The sequence below is a fragment of the Protopterus annectens genome, chromosome 1.part0, assembly GCF_019279795.1.
Source record: "Protopterus annectens isolate FY-2018-M chromosome 1.part0, PAN1.0, whole genome shotgun sequence".
NCBI lineage: Eukaryota > Metazoa > Chordata > Ceratodontiformes > Protopteridae > Protopterus > Protopterus annectens.
Genome location: NC_056725.1, coordinates 1,775,131,876 through 1,775,153,588, shown reverse-complemented (window position 1 = coordinate 1,775,153,588; position 21,713 = coordinate 1,775,131,876). Strand labels below are relative to the sequence as shown.

The 21,713-nt window shown below is 40.8% G+C and overlaps 1 protein-coding gene across 2 annotated transcripts in view; it reads right to left on the bottom strand.

The window, feature by feature from the left end:
* Nucleotides 1–21,713, bottom strand: part of RNASET2 (ribonuclease T2) — a 487,107-nt gene that overhangs the window by 10,699 nt on the left and 454,695 nt on the right. For both annotated transcript variants that reach the window (XM_044069453.1, XM_044069461.1), the window contains 2 exons: nucleotides 6,834–6,879; nucleotides 6,622–6,696 (listed from right to left, as the gene is read on the bottom strand). In XM_044069453.1, the coding sequence (XP_043925388.1) occupies nucleotides 6,622–6,696; nucleotides 6,834–6,879 (121 nt within the window). The remainder of the gene's footprint in view (nucleotides 1–6,621; nucleotides 6,697–6,833; nucleotides 6,880–21,713) is intronic.

Sequence of the window (21,713 nt, the reverse complement as noted above, 5' to 3'; positions counted from 1 at the left end):
ATCGCTATGTAATCCAATGTAACTACTGTCTGTTTATTTTACTGTGGAGCTTTTCTCCTAGGGCCTCCGCTGAAAATGGACCTACATCCAGTCGGACATTCCCAGTCAACAAATTTAAATAAATAATAAATAAATAAATAATCTATGCATGGAATAAAGCATTTGGGTGCCACTTCTGTTCACTACTAGTACAGGGGGCAGTCCTGGGATAAAGTTACTTTTTCTCATCCACAGATCCAAGTTGCACATGAATATGGATAGGGGATGAACTTTGTTTTATGTGGATGGGGACTCTGTTCCACAGCTGTGTTGTCCTCTAAGACATACCGGTCCCTCCAAACCATTCTGTTGATGTTGCAGAAGAGGTTTAGATCCCTAGACAGAGTATTTCTGATGTCATCTGACTTGCTGATGTGCACTAAATCAGTCATTTATTTTGTAATTTATTATCATCATCTGACTGGTTAATGTAAAAAGATCATGTAACTATGTACATATTTAATCACATCTTTTAATCATATTTTGTTTTGAGAATTTCTTTGTGAAACATATAATTAGGGAGAATTATTACATATCTTATTTTTACTCCAGCAGATGGTTCTTTATCAGCATTTTCACTTTTATTTTTCCAGTTTGTCTGCTGTAGTTATTTAAACAACTGAAAACTTGAGAAGAGAATTCATGAACATTTACAAGTTCGTGGTAGGAAAAATGGAAACACATTGCTGTAACATTCCAATGTCTGGAAATTTTCTTGGACTTCATTTTAAGGCCATCAACCTTATTCATGACTCCATACATAACTGCTAGTCTTGATTCAGAATTAGATTATACAAAATATAAAATGGCAAATGATAGCGGCTTCAGATAATGCCTCATGTTTAAATGAAACTATCAGTATTCAATCTCTGTTAAAAAACAGGCCTTGATAGGTAATGCCAGTCTCTCAATACTGTTTTATTGATGTATTACTTAACTGCAAACAATTTAAAAAATACATACTTTGTTTCTAGGAGTCCTGGAATTAGTGCAAAGCATTCTGTTGATGAACGTGCTTATTACTCAATTTTTCATGTAATATTTTTTATTAATAACTGAATTTTTATGTACTGATATATTTTATGACAAAGCAAGCACACATCCAGTGACAAGGCTATCTTTGTGGGATCAGATGGTGTAGCTGGATTCAAAGTAGTAGACTATGTGACCCAGAGTTCAGTCACTTACTTTAGGGACTAAAGGGATCATTCTAGACAAGGCAGACAAACAATGCCATACGCTTTTGGACTTCTGAATGTGGGACAGTCTTTGTTGTTAACCTAGGCCTTCCCACCACCACCAAAAGTAGCTGCCAAGCATGCACCTCCAGCATGCCTCTCATCCTCAGATGATGAAACGTGAGAAAGAGCCCTCATTAGCAAGGAAGAACATGCAAAGAACAGACCACAACATAAGTAAGTGGTCTTAGAACAGTTTTGATAGAATTCTGACCACAAGATCCCTTACAGTTTCTTTTTTTTTTTTGGTATCAATCTAGGGTTATACAATGGACCCTCTTGCTAGTCCCTGCACTAAGCAGCTTCCCTAGTAGCCATTTTCCTTACAGTAATGTGGGAATCATATTTCTCTCCATACCTCTAGTGGGTAGCTTAGCCGAAGCACTGACACTTGTGGCAATTCTTCATGTTTTGCGCCCTTCCAAGAAGTAAAGGCAGTGTCAGAGCTTGCCCTGGCAAGTGATGCCAACAAAGAAATTCTGAAAGTTTTGTGTTCAAGAACATTACCACACCACAACTCTAACTCCATAGAGAGATACCATGGTGTTTTGAAAAGCTGGTAAGATCTCCCAGACACTCTGACAATATCTGCGTTTAACTGGTGCACTTTATACACTTAAAACTGCTTAACCAAGTTGAGGGTTTTTTTCTGCTAACTTAGTTAATTATCACAGACTTGAGTGCAAACTTTGTAGTAACTTGAATGATTACCACAGACTTGATTTGAGTACAAAACTTGGAAAAAATGAAAGAGATAAGTGAGGAACATATGCAGACCACATTAATATTGCCCAGTTACGCATGAAGAAGATGGCAAGAAAAAATAATTATGAGGATTCAGTCAAAAGAAGACAGTACAGCTTTGGATGTAGTCATGCATGAACTTAAATGGCTCTAGTATGCCATTGAGGAATGTTAGCTAGTGAGCTCAGAAAATGACAGCTTTTAATTTCTGCAGGAGAAATATGTCATCTCAATCTTAGAACTGGTGTAACACCTGGAATATAGCAGTTGAGACTAATAGATCTGCATCACAGAACTGGTTACTTTGAAAGATGAAGCTGAGAGTACTAGAAGTTGAGACAGGCTCAGACTGTTTAGAGTTTCTAAAAACTAAACTAGCTCTTTGGACTTGCAAGAAATCCATGGGAAAAGAGAAGACTTTCTGCCAATCACGGACAGTTGCCCAATGGATTAGTTGGGATGCCTAGACTGATTTTAGTGCAAGTATAAACTATCTTTTCCTGCAGTACTTAAAGGATTGTTTATTTATTTTTTAAATGACAAGTACAGGTTTACAAACTGAGTCAGCAATGGACTGGAAATGAGGTTCACCCCACGCATCACACTGTGACGCTAATGAACATGATACAAAGCTGTCCGTGAGGCCTGTTATGGGGCCAAGTTCACTAAAAAAAGAAATGAATATGATGTGCAGATCAGGAAGGAAGAGAATTATTTTTTTCTATTTTTCATCTGGCAATATGTGATAGTATGACAGGCTGGTTTTCCATAATACATCCCAAGAAAGAAACTGCTGGGAAATCTGGATGTTTTGAACTAGTGTCCTGACACTGGATTGACCGTTCCTGGCTGCCTTCTGTAAAAATTAAGGTGATGGACATTACTTCAGTTTAATTATTTACATTTTACAGTACAGATTTTTTCTAACAATGGATTGAAAAACATATAGAGATACTTGACAGAGCTTAAACTATATAGGTGAAGATGTGGTAGTGCGGACTATGGATATCAACATGAACTTCTTGCTACCTTTTTGCTCCATCTTTGTATTTCATGGCCATTACTTCCTATAAATTCAACACAAAGTACATTTGAAGACACCAAATATAAAATTGAATTCAAAACAGTTAACATATGTATACCTTTATCATAAACTGAACTATTTCTTGTACTTATTAGGAACCTAGAAACTGAAACCTTGCTAAAGACTGATGTTCAGGATTACCTGTGTTATTAAAATGTTCTATTTAAATTCATCTTGTGCCTATAACATGAGGAGATTATACAATGTACTACTAGAACTTTACAAGTAAAAGTGATATATGCACGTGTGATTGTTTTATAGTAGGGATTATCAAGTTATGTAAGCTGGGCCCTCAGAAGTAGGTTTAAATATTCTGAGCATTCAGATTATATTACCTGGGTCAAGCGGCTTGACGGTATATTTATACAAAATGAGTGGAACGTCCGATTAAGGCTTTAGATGTGTATTTGGTTATAATTTGGTGAATCTAAAAGTAAGAAAGTGTCTGACTGAGATTAGAGTATGTTAGTGATTGCCAGCATGGTAAGTTTTCTATACGGATAATTTACTAGAACCTATATTAACAACTGATATCTACAGAATGATAATGTGAAAAAGACAGCCTTATATTACAACTTTTTTCCATTGTGCTAATGTGTAAATTATCTAGAGGGTAATATGGTATGTTTAACAAATAGATAAGTTGAATGTGCTTTTAAGTTACATTTGTTTTGCAGAAAATACATTATATGCAAGTGTAATTATTTCATAGTATAATTGAACATACAGTATCCTGTAAATATATACAAATCCATCCATGTGATAGTTCAGTTAGCTATACAGTGGCATTTTGATGGTAATATTATGATTAGGAGCGGTCTTTGCAGTACATTATATAAAAAAAAAAATAAATAGTGGAGTTTATTTTTTTAATAATCAGGGCTCTGTATGTATTCTTGACCAAAATCTAGTGAATTTGAAAGCAACTGATAATTCTTTAATCCTAGCACAACTTTGGAGACTATTGGTATGGCAACTCCTAACAATGACAACTTATTAGAATGGATCCATAAGCAGTGCATGCCCCTTGTTAACTATAAATTCAAGGTTTCAAAGAGGATGTTTGGGCAGTGGAATGAGTGCACATGTTAGCGTTATTTTGATACAGTCATGTCTCAATGTTGGTGTAGTTAAACTTGTATTTTGAGGTAGATGTTTAAGCATATTTAACTGCATATGCCAAACCTTTGGCCTTTCTATTTTTTACTTCTGACCTGCCTAGTCTGGACTGGACCGGCCCTTGGTCAACCGGTGCCCTAGGCAAAAGGTCTCCACAGCGCCCCCCCCAACACCATCCAGATTACTGGAAAAGTGCTCCTGCTACAGTGGTGCCCTAGGCAGCCGCCTAGTTGGCCTAGGCCTAAGGCCAGCTACGAGTCTGGATGAGGTAGAGGCAGCTATTTCCAGTGCCACTGTGATGGATAAATTAGCCATGATACTTAACTCTAATAATCTTTTTGTAAAAGTGAGAGAGACAGTGACTGACTAACAAGGCTGGATTAAAGTGCTGAGATACATGCCCAGAATATTTTAGAGGCTGGTTCTAGTTTTATTGTCCTGGATTTGTCAATGACAACACTGCAGGGAGGAGTATAACTATTTGACTGAACTTTGGTTTGATCATATAGCACATAAAAGGAATTAAAATATTTGCATATTTTAAAGTGTAATAGTTACTTTAGCGGAGTTTCCTGGAATACAGCTTAGTGAGATGACTTGGTTATTCATTTGAAAATTTGGAACATTCTTGGCTTGCATGTATCTTAATGTATGACTGATAGTTTGGATGACTGTCTTGGAAAGAAAACTGATGAATTCTGGCACAGAGTGAAAGGCAGGATGTAGTGGGTTTAGTTTTGCTTCTTCCTATGTTTGATGTAGAAGTGGGGGTTGTCAAGGGTACATAGGATAAAACAAACTATTACAAACAACATTTTTAATTTTCTTTTGATCATGTGTTTAGTACTGCAATACTAATGAGGCTAATTTAAATATGCTAGGTTAAAGGTTGAGATGGACTGCCAGGGTAGCCAAGCTGAGTAATTATTTTTTTCACAGTAATATGAATAGACTGGTTTAAGGTTGTGAAACAGAATGCATGCATACAACTACTTGGCAGTACACTGGGGTTTTCTTTGTAAAGGGGTGACAGGGGAGATGAATGTTCCAACACTGGGTTGCCAAAACTAAATCAGGCCAGGCACTGGTTGTCTGTTAGATGGGGTAACGACATCTATGATTTAGTAAAAAACTTATGTCTTACACTTGTAATACAGTGGAGAATTGACAACTGGAGGAGGGTTATTTCACTACTGTGGGAGATAACCATGACATAAACGCCATGATAAAAAGATAACGCATTTGCCAGATGTTATAAGGTATATTGCAAGACTTAGCCAATCCTTATTAGTGTTTCCTGCAGATGCTCACAAGTTTCACTGACCTGCTCCTATCATTATTTCACTAAACTTCATATTCATTTATACAGACAGAATCCAGTGCTATCAGTGTGTGTTTCTCTTAGTTTTATTGTTTACAGAGTTGAATGGATTCTGTTAAGACAATGGTCAGTGATGTTCTTTTACTGTTTTTTTCATTTGAAATGAATAATACAGATGAATGTATTAAAAAAAATTCTTTGAGCAGCAGGAAAACAACCTAGTGAGCACTGGGAATTGGCAGTGCCTTCTTATTCTGATGTGATCTCAAGACTTACCAGCTGGAAACAATTTGTACTTCTTACCTCAAATGAACTGTGAACTATGATAAGATGTAGCTATCAGAAAAGAAAACCCGAAAAGCTACCCACTTCAAAATACCTCTAATGTCAGAATTACATCCAAGGGCAGCAAAGTCTACCTGAACTTCCATGCTAGAGGCTGCTACCCTTGTATCCCTGCTCAACTGACTTTGGGGCTGCTATAGTGTGGGGATGTAAGGAAATCCCTTTATGAAGCAACCCTACAAAGCGAAGCCTGATTTAATTAATCAGCCTAAAACTGACGGTTTTCTGCTAGTTAACCTACTACCCTTTGCACCTGTGAACAGGAAACCTGAGAAAATTAATTTTTATTCTTTCAGGATCCTCTCCAACCAGTTACCAAATCAATACTACCACTTCACTGGCCCAATCGTTCACCTGTCCCAACTTGCCTTAGCCTCTGCCTGTGCAGTTGTCAGGGAGCCATCTTGAATGGCTTGGCTTGTTGATGTAGTTTTCTTTCTGTCCACTCTGACTTTTTTGAAGTCACATGCACAAAATGTGCTGCAACAATGACAAGCCTCCTGTCGGATATTCCCCAGACTCCCAGTTAGATGCCACTCTCAATGTAACCCCCTGAAAGTCAATCAAGCATCATCTCGTCTTCCCTGGCAGGTCCTTCTAAAGACTAGGCTTCTAATCAAACCCTATTCATTAGAAGCTTATAGCTATATTTTTCTATGCCACAGAGTCAGCAAAAAACAGACAATGTTTTGGGAATGACTAAAGATGCAACTGCATTACACAAAACTTACCTCACTAGGAGGAATACACTGGATCTTTGCATGTACTCCAAAAGTACTTGTGATTGCATTTCTAATGTCACTCATCTGAAAAAGAATGAATCTTTATCAGCATCACTTAGAAAATGTAATTTTTATATTAAATTTACAACAGTAACAGTGGCTTTAGTTGACATTATTATAACAAAGCAAAATATTGCCAAGGGGAAAACTGGCTTACTCACCCGATAATATGATGGAGACGGTTTTATATTATACTTCATAAGCACACTAAAAAAAACAAAAAAAATGTCAGCATTTTTTCTTACTAGTTTAACATCACAATAACTAACACATGAAACCGGGTATTCCATCATCACTGAGCCAAGAAAGCACATCATCCTACAAACAGCTTAACAGAAGTTCCCTATCTACAAAGTGGGAGAAATCATCCAACTACCAAAAGGAAGATGAAGGAAGAGCAAAGAAAGTGGGTTCAGTTACTCAGTGATGTTTATGGGGTGTCTATCCCAGCAGTCCAACCACGGTGAATCTTTCACACTCTAACACCTCAGGAAATGGTAATACAAATGACAGAGATATCCAATCCTAGAAAAATTATTTTCCACCTCATCAAAATGATACAGGCCAGGCATATCAGGGGGCTGAAGTCCCTCAAACAGGTACTAGACCCAAAAATGTGACAGGGAGAGCAACCGGCCAGTCTGTACTAGTAGCTAAGAACTGCAACTGCTCCATGAAGCAAGCACTGTCTAATAGGATCAATGCAGCTCTCTAGTCTGAGGGCAGTAGCCACTACAGACATAAGACCCCAAACCATGAGAGACAAAAGCAGGAATAGAGAAAGAATTATGAAATCTACAACTGCAGACTTCTTGTTTATTTTTACTGCTACCTACTTTTGGAAACACCTGCTGTCCTTGCAGCAAAGAATTAAATCTCTGGTCTTGAGGAGAACACTGATACATTTATATGGCAAAAAGTCCAATGATAAACTGCAATTAGAAGAAAAACTGCAGTGGGGCAAGAAAAATAAAAGTAGACGTTGTTTTAGAAGACAAATGAGGACACCATTTAACATCTGCGTTTTTGTGACTGTGTGTGTGTGGGGGGGGGAGTAGAGGCGTGAAATAAGGGTGGTGGATCTCTATCGATACAATGCTTTAACAAGAAATTAAAATGCGGAGAAAAGGACACAGTGGAGGGCAGACCATGGCTGTAAGCAGCACAGTTTGCCAGACAAGTTAAACAGCCTGCAACTGATGCTACCTGGGTAGAGTGCACTCCCCCCCCCCCATCCCCACCCAAGTTCTCTCACTTTCTGAGGCTTTTTTTTGCCATAAAATGAGGAAGTACAGTTGTGTAGCTTACTTAACACAAAGTACAGTTGTGTACACTTACCATAAATGTAGATGTTAAGAGTGTATTCACTGTTGCAGTCCTGACTTGTGGGATTTCTAGCAATGAAACCCTCAGCCAACCCAACTACCAGAGAAAAAATCTTCCTCATCCTTAGGCTGGTGGACATCCTATCCGATGTCAGTACACTTGGGTATAAAGATAGTTGATGCCATATCATTAGCTTGTTCTTGCCCCTTAGAAAGTAGAATCCCCCAGGAACCCCCCAGCAGAGACCATATGTTCGAAGTTTTGAAACTTCGAAAGAAGAAAAAACAGGCTATAGTCAAGCTCAACAGGGTCTTCTTTCCCCACTGATTCTGCCAAGTCCGTTCCCTTGACTGTGGTTTTGCTAGACAGTAGTAGGGACAGTGGGAATCTCGTTCATAAATTCATGTGTGTCACTAATTAGATGACGAGGCATTTGGCTATCTTAAGAGAGTCACAGTTACTCCTGCAGTTTACCTGAGCTTCACTGAAAAAAATGGAACAAAACACTTTTTACTTACCTTTTTGCAGGGGGGCAAGCCCCCTCCGCCCCCCACACCCCCAGATACTTAAATATACCCACTCCGAGATCGCACTACAGTGAGGAAAATGGCAAATCCGGAGTTCTAGAATGTACAGCAATCTCAATGCAAAGTTTATCGAAGTTTCAAAACTTTGAACATATGGTCTCGGCCATATGGTCTTCGGAGTTCTGAAAGTTTGATCAACCATAGTAGATCCGTGTATACATAGTCTAGTGAATGAAGACAGACTTTTTGTAAAAGTTTTTACATTGTATCGAAAAGTCATTCAATATTATTTTGAAAAGTCATTATAGTAATGGAGGCACTCAGAAGGTACAATAAGGCATGGATAAAGATTATTGCTTGGAGAAAAACAAGATTATGAGCATAATCCAGTATACAGACAAATTTCAGTGCACCAGTAGCATTGTACACTTCAGTATGCAGTTTCATAATAAAGATATAAAACAGACAAAGTTGCATAAATGCAGCATCCTTTTTAGCTTTAGTTTTTTTTTTTTTTTTTTGCCTAGTCAACAGCTGATGTAGTGGACTAATGACCAACTGAAGTAGGATTAGAAGGGATTGAAAATGTGAAGGAGAATTAGATTAAGGGGAAAAAGATGACTATTGGTGACTAAGAAATCTGAAAGGAGTTGGAAAGTGGGTTGGGGTGTGGGGTGGTAGAAAGTTATGGTGAGGGGGGTGACAGTATAGAGAAGAAAAGCTGTTTGAAAGAGGTGAATTGGAAGTAACTGAAGGGTAGGAAAAAAGTACAGTTGTGTACACTTACCATAAATGTAGATGTTCGAGTGTATTCACTGTTGCAGTCATCACACTTGGGTTATTCTGCCAGGGGTAGCACTCAAGTCAGCCCGAATACCAGAGGCTTAGTATTTCTGCGTCGGTTGCTGTCGCTCCAGGACTGACGTCAGGTCGTCAGTGGTATAATATCAGGCAGCTGACGCCATTACATCAGTTTTTCTTGCCCCAACTATCAGGAGCCCCCAAATAGGGAGTTAGGTTATGGTGGAACACCACCACCAGTAGAAAGAAAATACCAAAAATTTCCTGTAAGGAGAAAGGAAGAGAGAGAAACAAGGGGGATGAAGGGTGGGAAACCAGGACTGCAACAGTGAATACACTTGAACATCTACATTTATTTTAAGTGTACACAACTGTATGATATTTGTGTTTCACTGTTGCAGTCATCACACTTGGGTTTATTCCCAAAGCTGAAGAAAAGGGTGGAGGCAGTCAAGAAGACTGGGGGCTGGCTAGAATGCCCTGCAAGACTGCAGTGGCAGAGCCTGCCCTGGATTTGGAGAAGATAGGCAGATGGCAATGCTTGGTGAAGGTATGAACAGAAGTCCATGTTGCAGCCTCCAGGATGTTTCTGGTGGGGACCCCTCTGAGAAAAGCTGCAGAGGTGGAGGTTGCCCTGGTGGAATGCATCCTGATCCCCTTTGGGGAAGTTTCCTGTGTTGTTTGCAGCAGAAATGGATGCTGTGGTTCATCTACTTCATGGTGTGTGTTTCACTTATATTGACTATTTCTTTGTCTGCAAAAAGCAATGGCTGAAACCAGTAATTTTGTGAAAACTCTGGGAGCAGTGGATAAGCCAAAGGAAAGTGCAAAGAATTGAAAGTGCATAGATCCTGCCCTGAAATGTAGATATTTCCTGCAAAATTCCCTGATTCGGATGTGTAGGTAGGCCTCTTTTAGGTCTAGGGTGGCTAACCAAGCATCCTTGGAAAGCATAGGAAGAGGCTGCTGGAGGGTGAGCATTTTGAATTTTGGTATCACCAGAAAGGTGTTTAGAATGGATAGATTGAGGATTGGGTGCCAGCTGCCCTCTTTTCTGGGTACCAGGAAGAGTCTGGAATAGAAACCTTGGCCTATCTGGTCTGCAGGATCATGCTGTATTGCCCTCATGGACAGCAGGGGAAAGGACTTGCTTTTTGGCCTCTGCCCACTTGTCTGGAGGAAGACCTGGCAACTTGTTTGCGGTTGGCAGAGTGCGGAAATACAATTTGCATCACTGGGACACTATGTTGAGGACCCATTGGTCATTGGTAATAGAGGCCCAGTTGTTTGCATGGAAGGAGAGTATTCCTCCTAGGGGCACAAGCAGGTGGGTAGAGGTAAGGGGTGGAGGTGTAAAGCCATTGTGAGTTCTTACCATAAAGGGGTGGTTTAGCACTCCCTGTTTTTGAAGAGGTGGAACTCCATTGCTTAGATCTCTGCATACCCTGGGACTGTTGTCTGGGGGGGGGGGTCTGCCTCCCACGGGTCTGGGCTGAGCAAGCCTGAAGGGGGCCAGAAAGGACAGTGCTTGGAGGGGCAATGCCTACTGAACCTCAGAGGCTGGACCTGTAAAAAGTCTGTCTGCACAGATTTAGCTTTTTCTTCCATCTTTTTTTAAGACCTCTTCTGCCTTGGTGCCAAACAAATTGTCTTTGTTCAATGGTGCGTCCACTAATTTTGATTTGATATGGTTTGGCAAGGTCTGTTCCTTAAGCCAAGCATGCTTTCTAAGGACAGAACCAGTGACTGCTACCCTGCAAGATGCTTCTAGGGCATCAAAGCAACATTGCAAGGTGTGCTTAGTAACTTGGCTTGCAGAATGCATAACCTCTTGTAATTCTTTACTTTCTGCACAAGCAAGAAAGGAAGATATGTTTTATTTGAGGAGTTCTATGGTATGCTGCTGATATTTCAGCATATGGAACTGGCGATTTAGTGCTCTGACAGCAAGAGTTGCAGAGGTGTATTCTTTTTTACCCCATCTGTCTAAAGCTCGGAAATCCCTGTCTGAAGGGGTGGGATTCTCAGCTGAGGTTGCTTTAATTCCTTTTGGTCCTTGGGAGATGACCTCTGGGTCAGCAGTAGGCTTTTTGAAAGGGACTCTGTAGTACCGGTCAGGTTTCCTGGGAGCAAGAGGAAGGGTGTCAGGAGTCCAACTGGATTCCATAAAAACATCATCCACAACATCCAGGATAGGAGGAATGGCTAAAGGTCTGTGCTGTGGTAAATCTAAGAATTCCCCAAGTCTCTTTTTTGACTGAGGATAGTCCTGACATTCCCATTGGAAATGCACCCTTAAAGTATGTAGGGTTTCACCAAATGAAAAATCCTTGGGAGGAGAGGCATAAGGAATGGATTCCTCTACATCAGAATCCTCATAAGAAGAGATGGGTTGCATGTCTTCATATTCAGAAACCTCAGAGTCAGACTCCTGTTCAGATAAAATTACTGGGTACAAGTCTCTTTCTTTTGCAAGGGGTAGCCTGGCTTCCCCTAATAAGCATAATAAGGTCTTCCACCATTTTAAGCATTTGAGATTGAGGCAGGTAGTTTTAGAAAGAACTGAAGACGCGAAAGTCGTCGGTTTGTGTCAAGTATCGGTAGTGCGAAGAACTTCCTCGGAAGCCGGTGCCTGCTCAGTGGCTCTGGACCCATCCAAGGTACAGACATCTGCAGGATCCTTAGTCGAAGAGTCTCACAGCATACCGGACACTGAACAGGTCTAGGTAGCGGCCTGCAAATCCAGAGAAGCAGTCATCAGGGGCTGCAAAAGCGTCTCACTGAGGACCGGAGAACTGATGACTAGCTTAACAGAAACGTCGCTGGCAGTTTTGGACCTGTGCGGTCTGTCTATGTCTTTATCCTTACGTTTTTTCGGAACATTGGTAGTCGGCTGGCTTACCAAAGACATATCAGAATACGAGGACTGAGAGCGAAAATATTTAGCTACAATAAGGGCCCAGTGATGTATAGTTCTGGCGTTGAACAAAGCACAAAAGCGACAGTGAAGGACATCATGGTCTGGGCCTAAACAGGTGAAGCAGTAAGAATGGAAGTCTCGGTGTGGTATTTGCTTTCCACAGGCGAGACAATTGTTAACTTTTTCTGACATCGGTTAGAGCAAGAAAAAAGGATCCCCAATGGGGTACTTAGCTTTAGAAGACTTCAACTTCAATTCGGAAACGAAAACTCAGGTAAAGGCCAACCGGCACTCATGCAAACTGCTTCTGGCTCCTTGGCAAGAATGACTGATGTAATGGCGTCGGCTACCTGATTTTATACCACCGATGACCTGACATCAGTCCTGGGGCGACAGCAACCAATGCAGAAATACTAAGCCTCTGGTATTTGGGCCAATTGAGGGCTACCCTGGCAGGATAACCCAAGTGTGATGACTGCAACAGTGAAACACGAAGAACATGTGTGGAATTACAGATTAGTTTAGGGTATGTATCCAGAGTTAATGCAGGAGCACAGCCAAAGATTCTGTAGGCACGACTTTCTTCCGTTCAAAATGTTTGAGATGTTATTCTGTTTTTAGACAGAGAGGTACTGTGTTCCATGCTTTGGTGACATAGTATGAGAATAGACCACCACCAGTTGTACTGCTGGATTTACTGACCTGGAGGAGCAACATTTGCGTTAAGTTTGTATGGGTGGATTAGAGTTGACAAAGAAGGATACTTTGCAGATTTATGAACAAGGTTATGAGTAGTCACAAGTTGGGAGGAAGACAGCAAGTATAGCAGTACAGTTTGGTTCTTGAGTGTTTAAGGCAGTGGTGAAACTTTTGTAGTAAACTTTGCTGCTCTGTGATAAAACTGTTTGAGCTTTGACAGCTGAGAGACTTGTAAGATGAAGAAAATAGGTGCCGAGTAGGGAAGTGTTGGGAGTAGTAGGGAAGAAGCAAAGTGTTTTCTGGTATGGTCAACGGGGAAATGTTGGACTCTATATAGGGAACTCAATTTCTGGCTAGTTTTCTTTACTGTATATTGTATGTGGCAGTCAAATTTTAAGCTACTGTCAATGCAGATGCCAAGTAGTTTAGTATGTGGGACAATTTCAATTTTAGTGTTATTTACTGACAGAATATCAATGGAGGATTTCTGGACAGAGAGGTGTCTTGGGGTAAAGAGAATAAGTTTGCTTTTTTTGGTGTTAAGGCATATCCCAACTAGGAGGGGCACGGCTGCTGTTGTGTCAGAAATGTCCATATAGCACTGATTAACAAGACCACCTAAAACTCCACTGTCAAACTAGTCTGTTCCAGCCTCTGCAGATCCTCCCATCGCCCTTTTCCCTAGTTTATAAAGAGAGCAAATGAGATCTCCCACAGCTGCATACTTAGAAAACAGTTATGTCACCATCTCTCATGCTCCTGTCTCTCTTTGTATTCCTGTACTTCATTTATAGTGGTTACAGGCACCTACATTTGTGGTGCCTTGTCCCCCCCCCCCATGTCAATTATTTCCTTTCACTGCATAATCAAAAATGGTTCACCAACATTTCATCACCAGCCCAGACTCTTCCACAGTTGACATGTCACTGCATGCATTCTTCTCATAACACTCAACCTTAACACAAGAATTCTGGACAAAGCCAAAAATAATGATGGGGGGGGGTAGGTTAGGGGGTGCAAAGGTCCTGAATCAGGAGCAGATTTTAAATGTTGCTCTTATAAATTTAGAATACTGCTAGACTTGGTTTTGCATTAGCGAGCACTGATTTTCTGAAAGATATTAAGTCTGAAATTCAAGTCCTCAGTGATTTTGGCAGAAAGGCACAAGTTTTATGGGGAAGATACAAAAAAATATGAGGCAAAAATCTGGATGTTCTGTTAAAATGTGGACAACTGAGAGGTACATTCTCCAAGTGAAAGTATTCGCTCATGGGAGGCCAACCACAAATTGAGAAAAATCTCAATTAATTTCATTGAGACTAGCAGTTCCTATGCCTTCTAGTTAGGCAGGTTTTCAGACTAGTAAATTTTACCCTTTTATTTTAGCTCAACTAGGTTCATAGGTGTTTACTAGGCTAATGACCACAAGGGCCTTTTTAAGCCTAGCCATGCAACTCAAATCTTTGATAAGTTCTGATACCTTTGATAAGTGTAAACATGGCCCTGGGGGATAACCATTTACAGGTTACCTGTTTGCATCAGAGACATAGGTGCCAAACCAGGGATGAATTTCCAATTTCCCATCCAATTGTCCAAGTTGTACTTGAATTGAATTAGGGAGGAACTCTAGTTCATATGGATGGGGAGCCTGTTCCATAGATGGGGTAGTCTCTGGGATACATACTTATCTCTCCAGCAGGTCCTATTTATATCACAGGCAAGGTTTAAGTCTTTAGAATGAGTAATTCTGGTACTGTTTGTTTTGTGGATAAGCAGGCGGTCCATCAGAGTGGGGTCTAACAATGTCCTGTATGCCAGGCATAGAACTCCCCTCAAAAACCTGTAGGAGACGGAATAAAGGGATAGGGCCTTGAGGTGGTCTGCATAGGACATATTACATAGAAATATTTCAAGATGCCACATAAGGCATAGAAACTGTGCACAACTTTACACTTCTTCAGTGTTAATTATTCTTTTTTGTTTGTAGGTTTGCCTGAATCAAGTTATTTTTTATGGGGGGGTGGTATCTTTGCTCCCTTAGCTTGGATACCATCAAGCTCCACTCTTTCCATTTACTCCATTAGCCCACTCATTCTTCCAAAAGGCAAAGGCAAGAGGTCTACAGTCCATTTACTCCTCCTAAGTATGGGAGATAAACAGAGGAGCCATCACCTACGAGGTCATTTTGTTTTTTAACTTTTATGGCCGTAACTCTTCTGCCTATGTCTAGTACCATGCCATTCTGGTAAACAGTAGGCATGACTGAAGCTCTCATTAATTTCTGCAAATGATGCAATCCCTCAAAACAGCCCCGTCGTCTCAAAGCCAGCACTCCCAGGGGATCTCTAGTCTCAGCTGGAGATTCTACAATGGGGACCTAGTACCCAGATTTGAACTTCATCTCCAACAGCTTTAGACATCACATAACCTTGCATGCTTTTTACTTTATCTTTCACTGGGATTTCCACCTTAATTCTAGGCCTTACAATCCCACCACCTTCATTTCCTTATCATCTTTCACTGGGATTTCCACATTAGTTCTAGGCCTTACAATCCCACCACCTTCATTTCCTTATCTTTCACTGGGATTTCCACCTTAATTCTGGGCCTTACAATCCCACCACCTTCATTTCCTTATCATCTTTCACTGGGAATTCCATCTTAATTCTAGGCCTTACAATCCCACCACCTTCATTTCCTTATCTTTCAATGGGATTTCCACATTAGTTATAGGCCTTACAACCCCACCACCTTCATTTCCTTATCTTTCACTGGGATTTCCACATTAATTCTAGGCCTTACAACCCCACAACTTCATTTCCTTATCATCTTTCACTGGGATTTCCACCTTAATTCTAGGCCTTACAATCCCACCATCTTCATTTCCTTATCATCTTTCACTGGGATTTCCACCTTAATTCTAGGCCTTACAACCCCACCACCTTAATTTCCTTACATCACCCTTTACCAGCTGTAGTAATCAATATTCACTGTTGCCTACCAGCTGTCTTCCTCATGTTCTCCCTGAAGCTTCCCTTCAGACCTCCTTTATCCTTTCTATTTTCATTTCCTTCCCTACTTCATAGCTGCCACTCTTGCCTAATATATTTACGCTTTTCAAAAGCCCATTTCATATTCATTATTTCCCAGCCTCCTGATAACAGGTCAAACAATTCCAACTTCCGTTTAAACAGCAGTCCCTTCTTTTATCTTCCCTGCCTCCATGGGTATTCCCCCATTTTCCAATTACCTGCAAACAGTTTTAGAATGTGCAAGGTGCCTGTACTTCCCCTAGGCATCTCTATAAAGTCTATTGTCTCACTGCTATCTTTTCGTTTAGCTACTTAGGTGCAGTGTTCTCGCTATGCAAAAGCTTCATCTGCAGAGACCAGTTAATATCCCCAGCACCTCCTCATACTCTACCTCCTTTACTGCTTCTAACTTAGCTTGACACAATATTCCCAATGTGCAGACTCCTTCTATTTCCTACAACTATCTTGTATATCACTCATTCCTTTGGGATCTGACAGTCATAGGGTTCATAGGTGTACACTAGGGCCACTGTAAGCCTAGCCGTGCAACCCAAATGTGATGCACAAATTTCATTTATATAGGGGTGACTTTCTGACTGCTTCTGTCCATCACAGACATTGGCATGAGAACAGGGGTGAATTTCCGATTATCCATACATTGGTCCAAATTGTGCTTAAACAGGGTTAGGGAAGAAATCTGCTTCCCATGGTTGTGGAGCCTGTTTCAGAGAATGGAAATTCTCTAAGAAGTATATCTCTCTCTCCAATATGTCTCATTTAGGTCTCAAGCAAAATGTAGGTCTTATCTAGTAGTTCTGATACTGTGCATTTTACAGATGTGTAAAAGGTTAATCAAAACCAAGTCCAGAGATGTGTTGTATACCAGGCAAAGATCACCTCTCAGAAGTCTGTACAACACCAAATAAAGAGACAGGCCCTTTGAGGTGATCAGCATAGTGCACCTGTATTCTTTTTGTAAGAAACCTTTATGGGTGTTCTAGTTGACTCGGGTGTCTGATGAGGTACATATCAAAGGGGGCATTACACTCTATGATGGGTTTACTGAAGGCTTAGTACAGTGTTAAGATGACCTCTCTGGACCTAGATGCAATGTCCTTACCTATAAGTTGAGCCACACAGAAGGATTTTTCTACTACAACAGACACATGTTGGTCAAGGGCTGGGTTATTATCTACATGAATTCCCAGTGAATCAACTTTTAGGGTTTTTTACTGATTCAAAAACCAAAAAGAGAGCACAACAAAGCAATGGCTCCAGATTCAGTTTAAAGATAAAAGCTATTTTATTTACAAACCATACATGCTTTCACAGGGTAAATGGACTGCTTCTGCAGATGTCTGAGGAAGCAGTTCATTTAACTGTGAAAGCGCTTGTGTATGGTTTGTGAATAAAATAGCTTTCAACTTTAGACTGGATCTACAGCAGTCATTTTGTTCTGCTCTCTTTTTGGTTTCTGTATTATTTGTGATATTGAGCAGGACATTTATCTGGTACCACTGGATATTCTTCTTTTCTTATTTATTTATTTTTTTATTGATGACATAGGTTATCTGAGGTGGCAAACTTCCTAAAAATTACTATAACGCATTTCTTGGTATTGAGTTTCATTTGTCTGTGTTAAACCTTCCAGAAGGATGTTCTCATCCTGGGAGGGTTCAAATACTGCTTTTCAGTTTACAATCATCTGTGAACTTGGTCAGCCACATGCTTCTGACATTGGCTTTGACCAGCGAGAAGTAGATGCCAAAAAGGAACAGGCCCAGCACAAAGCCCTGTGGACCCCCTACTGGTGAATGGCCTCTTTGTAGAGGTGACGTCCCCAATTGTATTAAATGCTTTCACCAAATCAAGGTTGGCAGTATGCACTGCTTTCCCCTTATCCATTGCCTTAGATGTCATTTTAAAAAAAGTCCACCAGGTTCAGTAAGCATGAACCTCCTCTGACAAAGCCAAACTGTGATGGATACGCTGTTTGGAGGTCTCCTATGTCCTTGTTGATAATTTCCATAATTCTTTCCATGGCCTTCCAAATAAGACTTGTCAGACTAACAAGTCTGTAGTTTCCAGGATCTGTTGAAGGCCCTTCCTTATGAAGTGGGATGACCACTGCAGTCTTCCAGTCTCATGGCACAAAACCTGTTTTAAGACTACAGTTAAACACTGACTCCAGGTATCCTGATACATCATATTTTACACTGTTCAGGAGGCATTCTGGCAGTGAAACTTTCTTGGGTTTAGCAAACTCAGTCAAGTACATGTTCCCTAGTTATAGCTGGAAGGGTTATGTTGAGGGTATTTCTTGTGGGGGTGGTTGGGGGTGAGACAGAGGTAAAGCTAGAAATGAATTTGTCCACTAACAGGTTTTCCGTATCACCAGGTTCTGTGAATGTGACACCATTAACCACCAGCTCAGTATATTGCTGTGTAATGTCCTTAAGGTTCATGACACAGCTGAAGAAGGCCTTATAGTCATCTTTCACCTGGAATGCTAGCTTAATCTCAAATTTGTCTTCATTTGCCCTAATTACCCCTTTTAGTTGCCTATTTAGTTTGATGAGAGAGTTTTTATCAAATTACCCTTCCTGATTCTTGCCAAAATGCTTTTGTTGTATATCCTGTTTAATTTGGGATATTAGGGTGGTTTGTTTCTGGGACTAGTTTTGGGTTTACTTCTGGTAGGTACAGCAGCCTCTACACAGCCACTGACATGGTTGTAGAGTTTGACAGCAATTCAGCATAGGCTGCTGTGTTCTCGGGGTTTGGAACTGCAGTGAATTTTAATAAACCCTCACTTAAAAAAAATGTAATTTGCCTTGGAATAGCTCCTAACCGTTACTGTTTTTATGGGGTTATGGAGTTGATTTTGACTTCAAAGGAGACAGCTTTATAGTCAGACCTTACCAGGGAGGATGTGACATTTGGTGGGGGTGCACCATTCTCCCACATTTGGGAGTACAAGGACCAGTATGTTGGAGCCTGTATGTTCGGTCAAGACTGTTTGTATTTATGAAGTCCAGGAATTTCTGTGCCTGTAGATTTCAGGTTGTATAGGATTCCCAGTCTACAGAGGGGCAATTAAAGTATCTCATGAGTATGGTGTTAGGTTGGGTTGGAAGTGTCTAGTAGGCCCAAGTATGCACTGTGGGCTTCCTGGGACATGCAGGGTGACCTTTACTGGCTAGGATATGGTATGGGCCTTTGTCTATGGTGACCTGTGTGTGGAGGAACTTCAGCACGTCATCCTGTGTGACCATCCTAGAGGTATGACCGTTACACATGCATGTTCAGTCACCACCACCATTAGTCTTTGTTTGTGCAGCTACTGGTCTAAAAATGTGGAAACCACTGAAGCCGTGCACTTCCAGGGTACTCTCTGCCTTATTAAACCATGCCTCGATAATTGCACAGTTGTCTATATTCCAGTGTGAGGAGGGCTTGCAGGGTGTGTATTTTTTTTTACTAGGCTCCTGGCATTCAGCAGTAACACCTTAAAGGTCAGTTCAGTTGATATTGTTATTGCTATGTCGTTAGGTTTATCAATTTGGTATTGCCTAAAAAGGCACTGTGGGGGTAGATAAAAGTTCTAGCCAATATTCGAAAGCCTAGAAAAGACAGATGTAGACCATCCTTGGAAAAGCAATGTGGTCGGTTATCTATATCCTCCCAAGCTGACAGATATTGGATACCTTTAGAATAACACCACAAAGATAGCCAATTGTTAAAATCAATCATCATTTGCTCATATTGTGGCATCATCCTCAGTGATGGTAATATGCTGCTCACTGCCAAGCTCATACTAGCTTAAGCCACAGCCTGAGAGCTCCAAGTAGTTCATGGAAGTACGTCTCAAGTCATTTACACCTACTTGTACTATGATGGAATCTTACTGGCAGCTATGGTGTAATGATTTGAGTGTGTTATTTGGCAAATCCTGGCTCCAGATAAGCAACAAACCACTATCGTCTCCTTGTTCAGCCTGGTTAGAGGGGCATCAGTATTGCCTTACAATGGAGACCCCTATGATAAGAGTCCTGGGTAGTGTGTTTGCTTGCCTTAGGAGCTTTGTGTTTGGAGCCCCAATGAGAGTGACTGTATGTGTGGTGTTTTTTTCTGAGTGCCTTTGAGCTTGCTGAGGCAAAGATTTGCCACCAGGCTTTCTAGGAGATCTTTGTGGTTTAGGAGGACTGCTTTTAAGGGCCTCAGCATATATTAATCTATATTTTATGTGAGGTGAGTGTTGTGTGTGTGATTTTGACTACCTGATGTGTGCTTGTATGCAAGAGTCTCCAGTGTCAGTGTGCAAGTACACCTCTCGCATACAATGTCTGTTTCTTTAAGGATTAATTAAGTTGTTGTCGGCAAACATGAGACAATAGTTACATTGTCTCAAGATGTTCATATCCAGAAAGATGGCTACAGAGAAGTTATGGAACTGCATATGCAGAGCAAAAAGGAGGTGGTGTACTGGGGTTCATAGGATCATAAGAGGTTACTAGGCTAATGGTCCTGGCGCCCTTACAAGCTTAGCCAAGAGTTTATCCCCAAAAATAAACCTTAGTCAGCACATGTCGTCCCTGTCAATGAGGGACACAGGTGGAACCCCTGGGACGAATTTGTGGTTTCCCATCCACTCAAGATTGCGGTTGAAGAGCGTCAGCGAGGTGCTCTGAAGTGTATGGAAAGTCTATTACAGAGATGGGGGAGCCTCTGGAAGACAAACCTGTCTCACCAGCAGGTTTTGTTAATGTCACATATTAGGTTCAGGACTTTTGAGCGGGTAGTGTGTGAGGAATTAGATTTACGGATATGGAGCATCTCTAGTAAGACAGGGTTGGAGATTGCCTTGTAGGCGAGATGCAGGCAATCTTGGAACCTGCCCTACTACACATGCAGAAGGCTATTAAGGATTAACGTACAAGCAGAGGCCTTGATGAGATTTGAACTCATGACCCTTTGTTTACGAGAGCAGTGCTCTAACCAGAGCTATACAACAAAGTACTTGCCTCTTCCCATCTCCCATAAACATATTTGCTTTTCTTTACTTAGGACTGCATTTACTGGGCTCTCACAGTGTTTAGCACTTCATTACCATCTTCTTCCACCACGTATCTTTTCCTTACTTCCTTAATCACATACAAGTCATTTCTTCCTTATACTATACAAAGTTGGGTAGTCATAATGGTTAAGGTGTTTACCTTACAGACACAAGTTGCAAGGTTTGATCATCAGCCTGGATAATTCGCTAGGCTTAAAATGGCCGACACGGGTAGTTAGCCTATTACTTACCTCTGAACCTATACATCCTTGAATTACTTTGTCATTTTCCTCCTCTCTCCTTCTGAACCTCCCCCTATAATGAACACCTTATTTATCCATATTCCTTTACTACTCCCAACACTTTTCTTGCCCTCATGCTTATTTCCACTTTCTGTCAATTTCTCTCTATTATCACCTGTATATAGTCTCTTTTTAACTTTTTCAGACACCTCTTCCCAGCCTTACACTCTACGGTTGTAAGCTCTTCCTGCCAATAAATCTGGATAATAACACAATCAATTAAGAACGCTGAACTCTGCATAACACTGAACAGCTTATGTTTGGAAAAGCAGTGTAGGGAATAAATCACTAGGTTTGGCTTGGGCGACATAGGTTCACTTAGCAGCTCTGGTACCTAAGGCACAACAGGGTAAGGACGGACATGCTTATTCGGGGGGA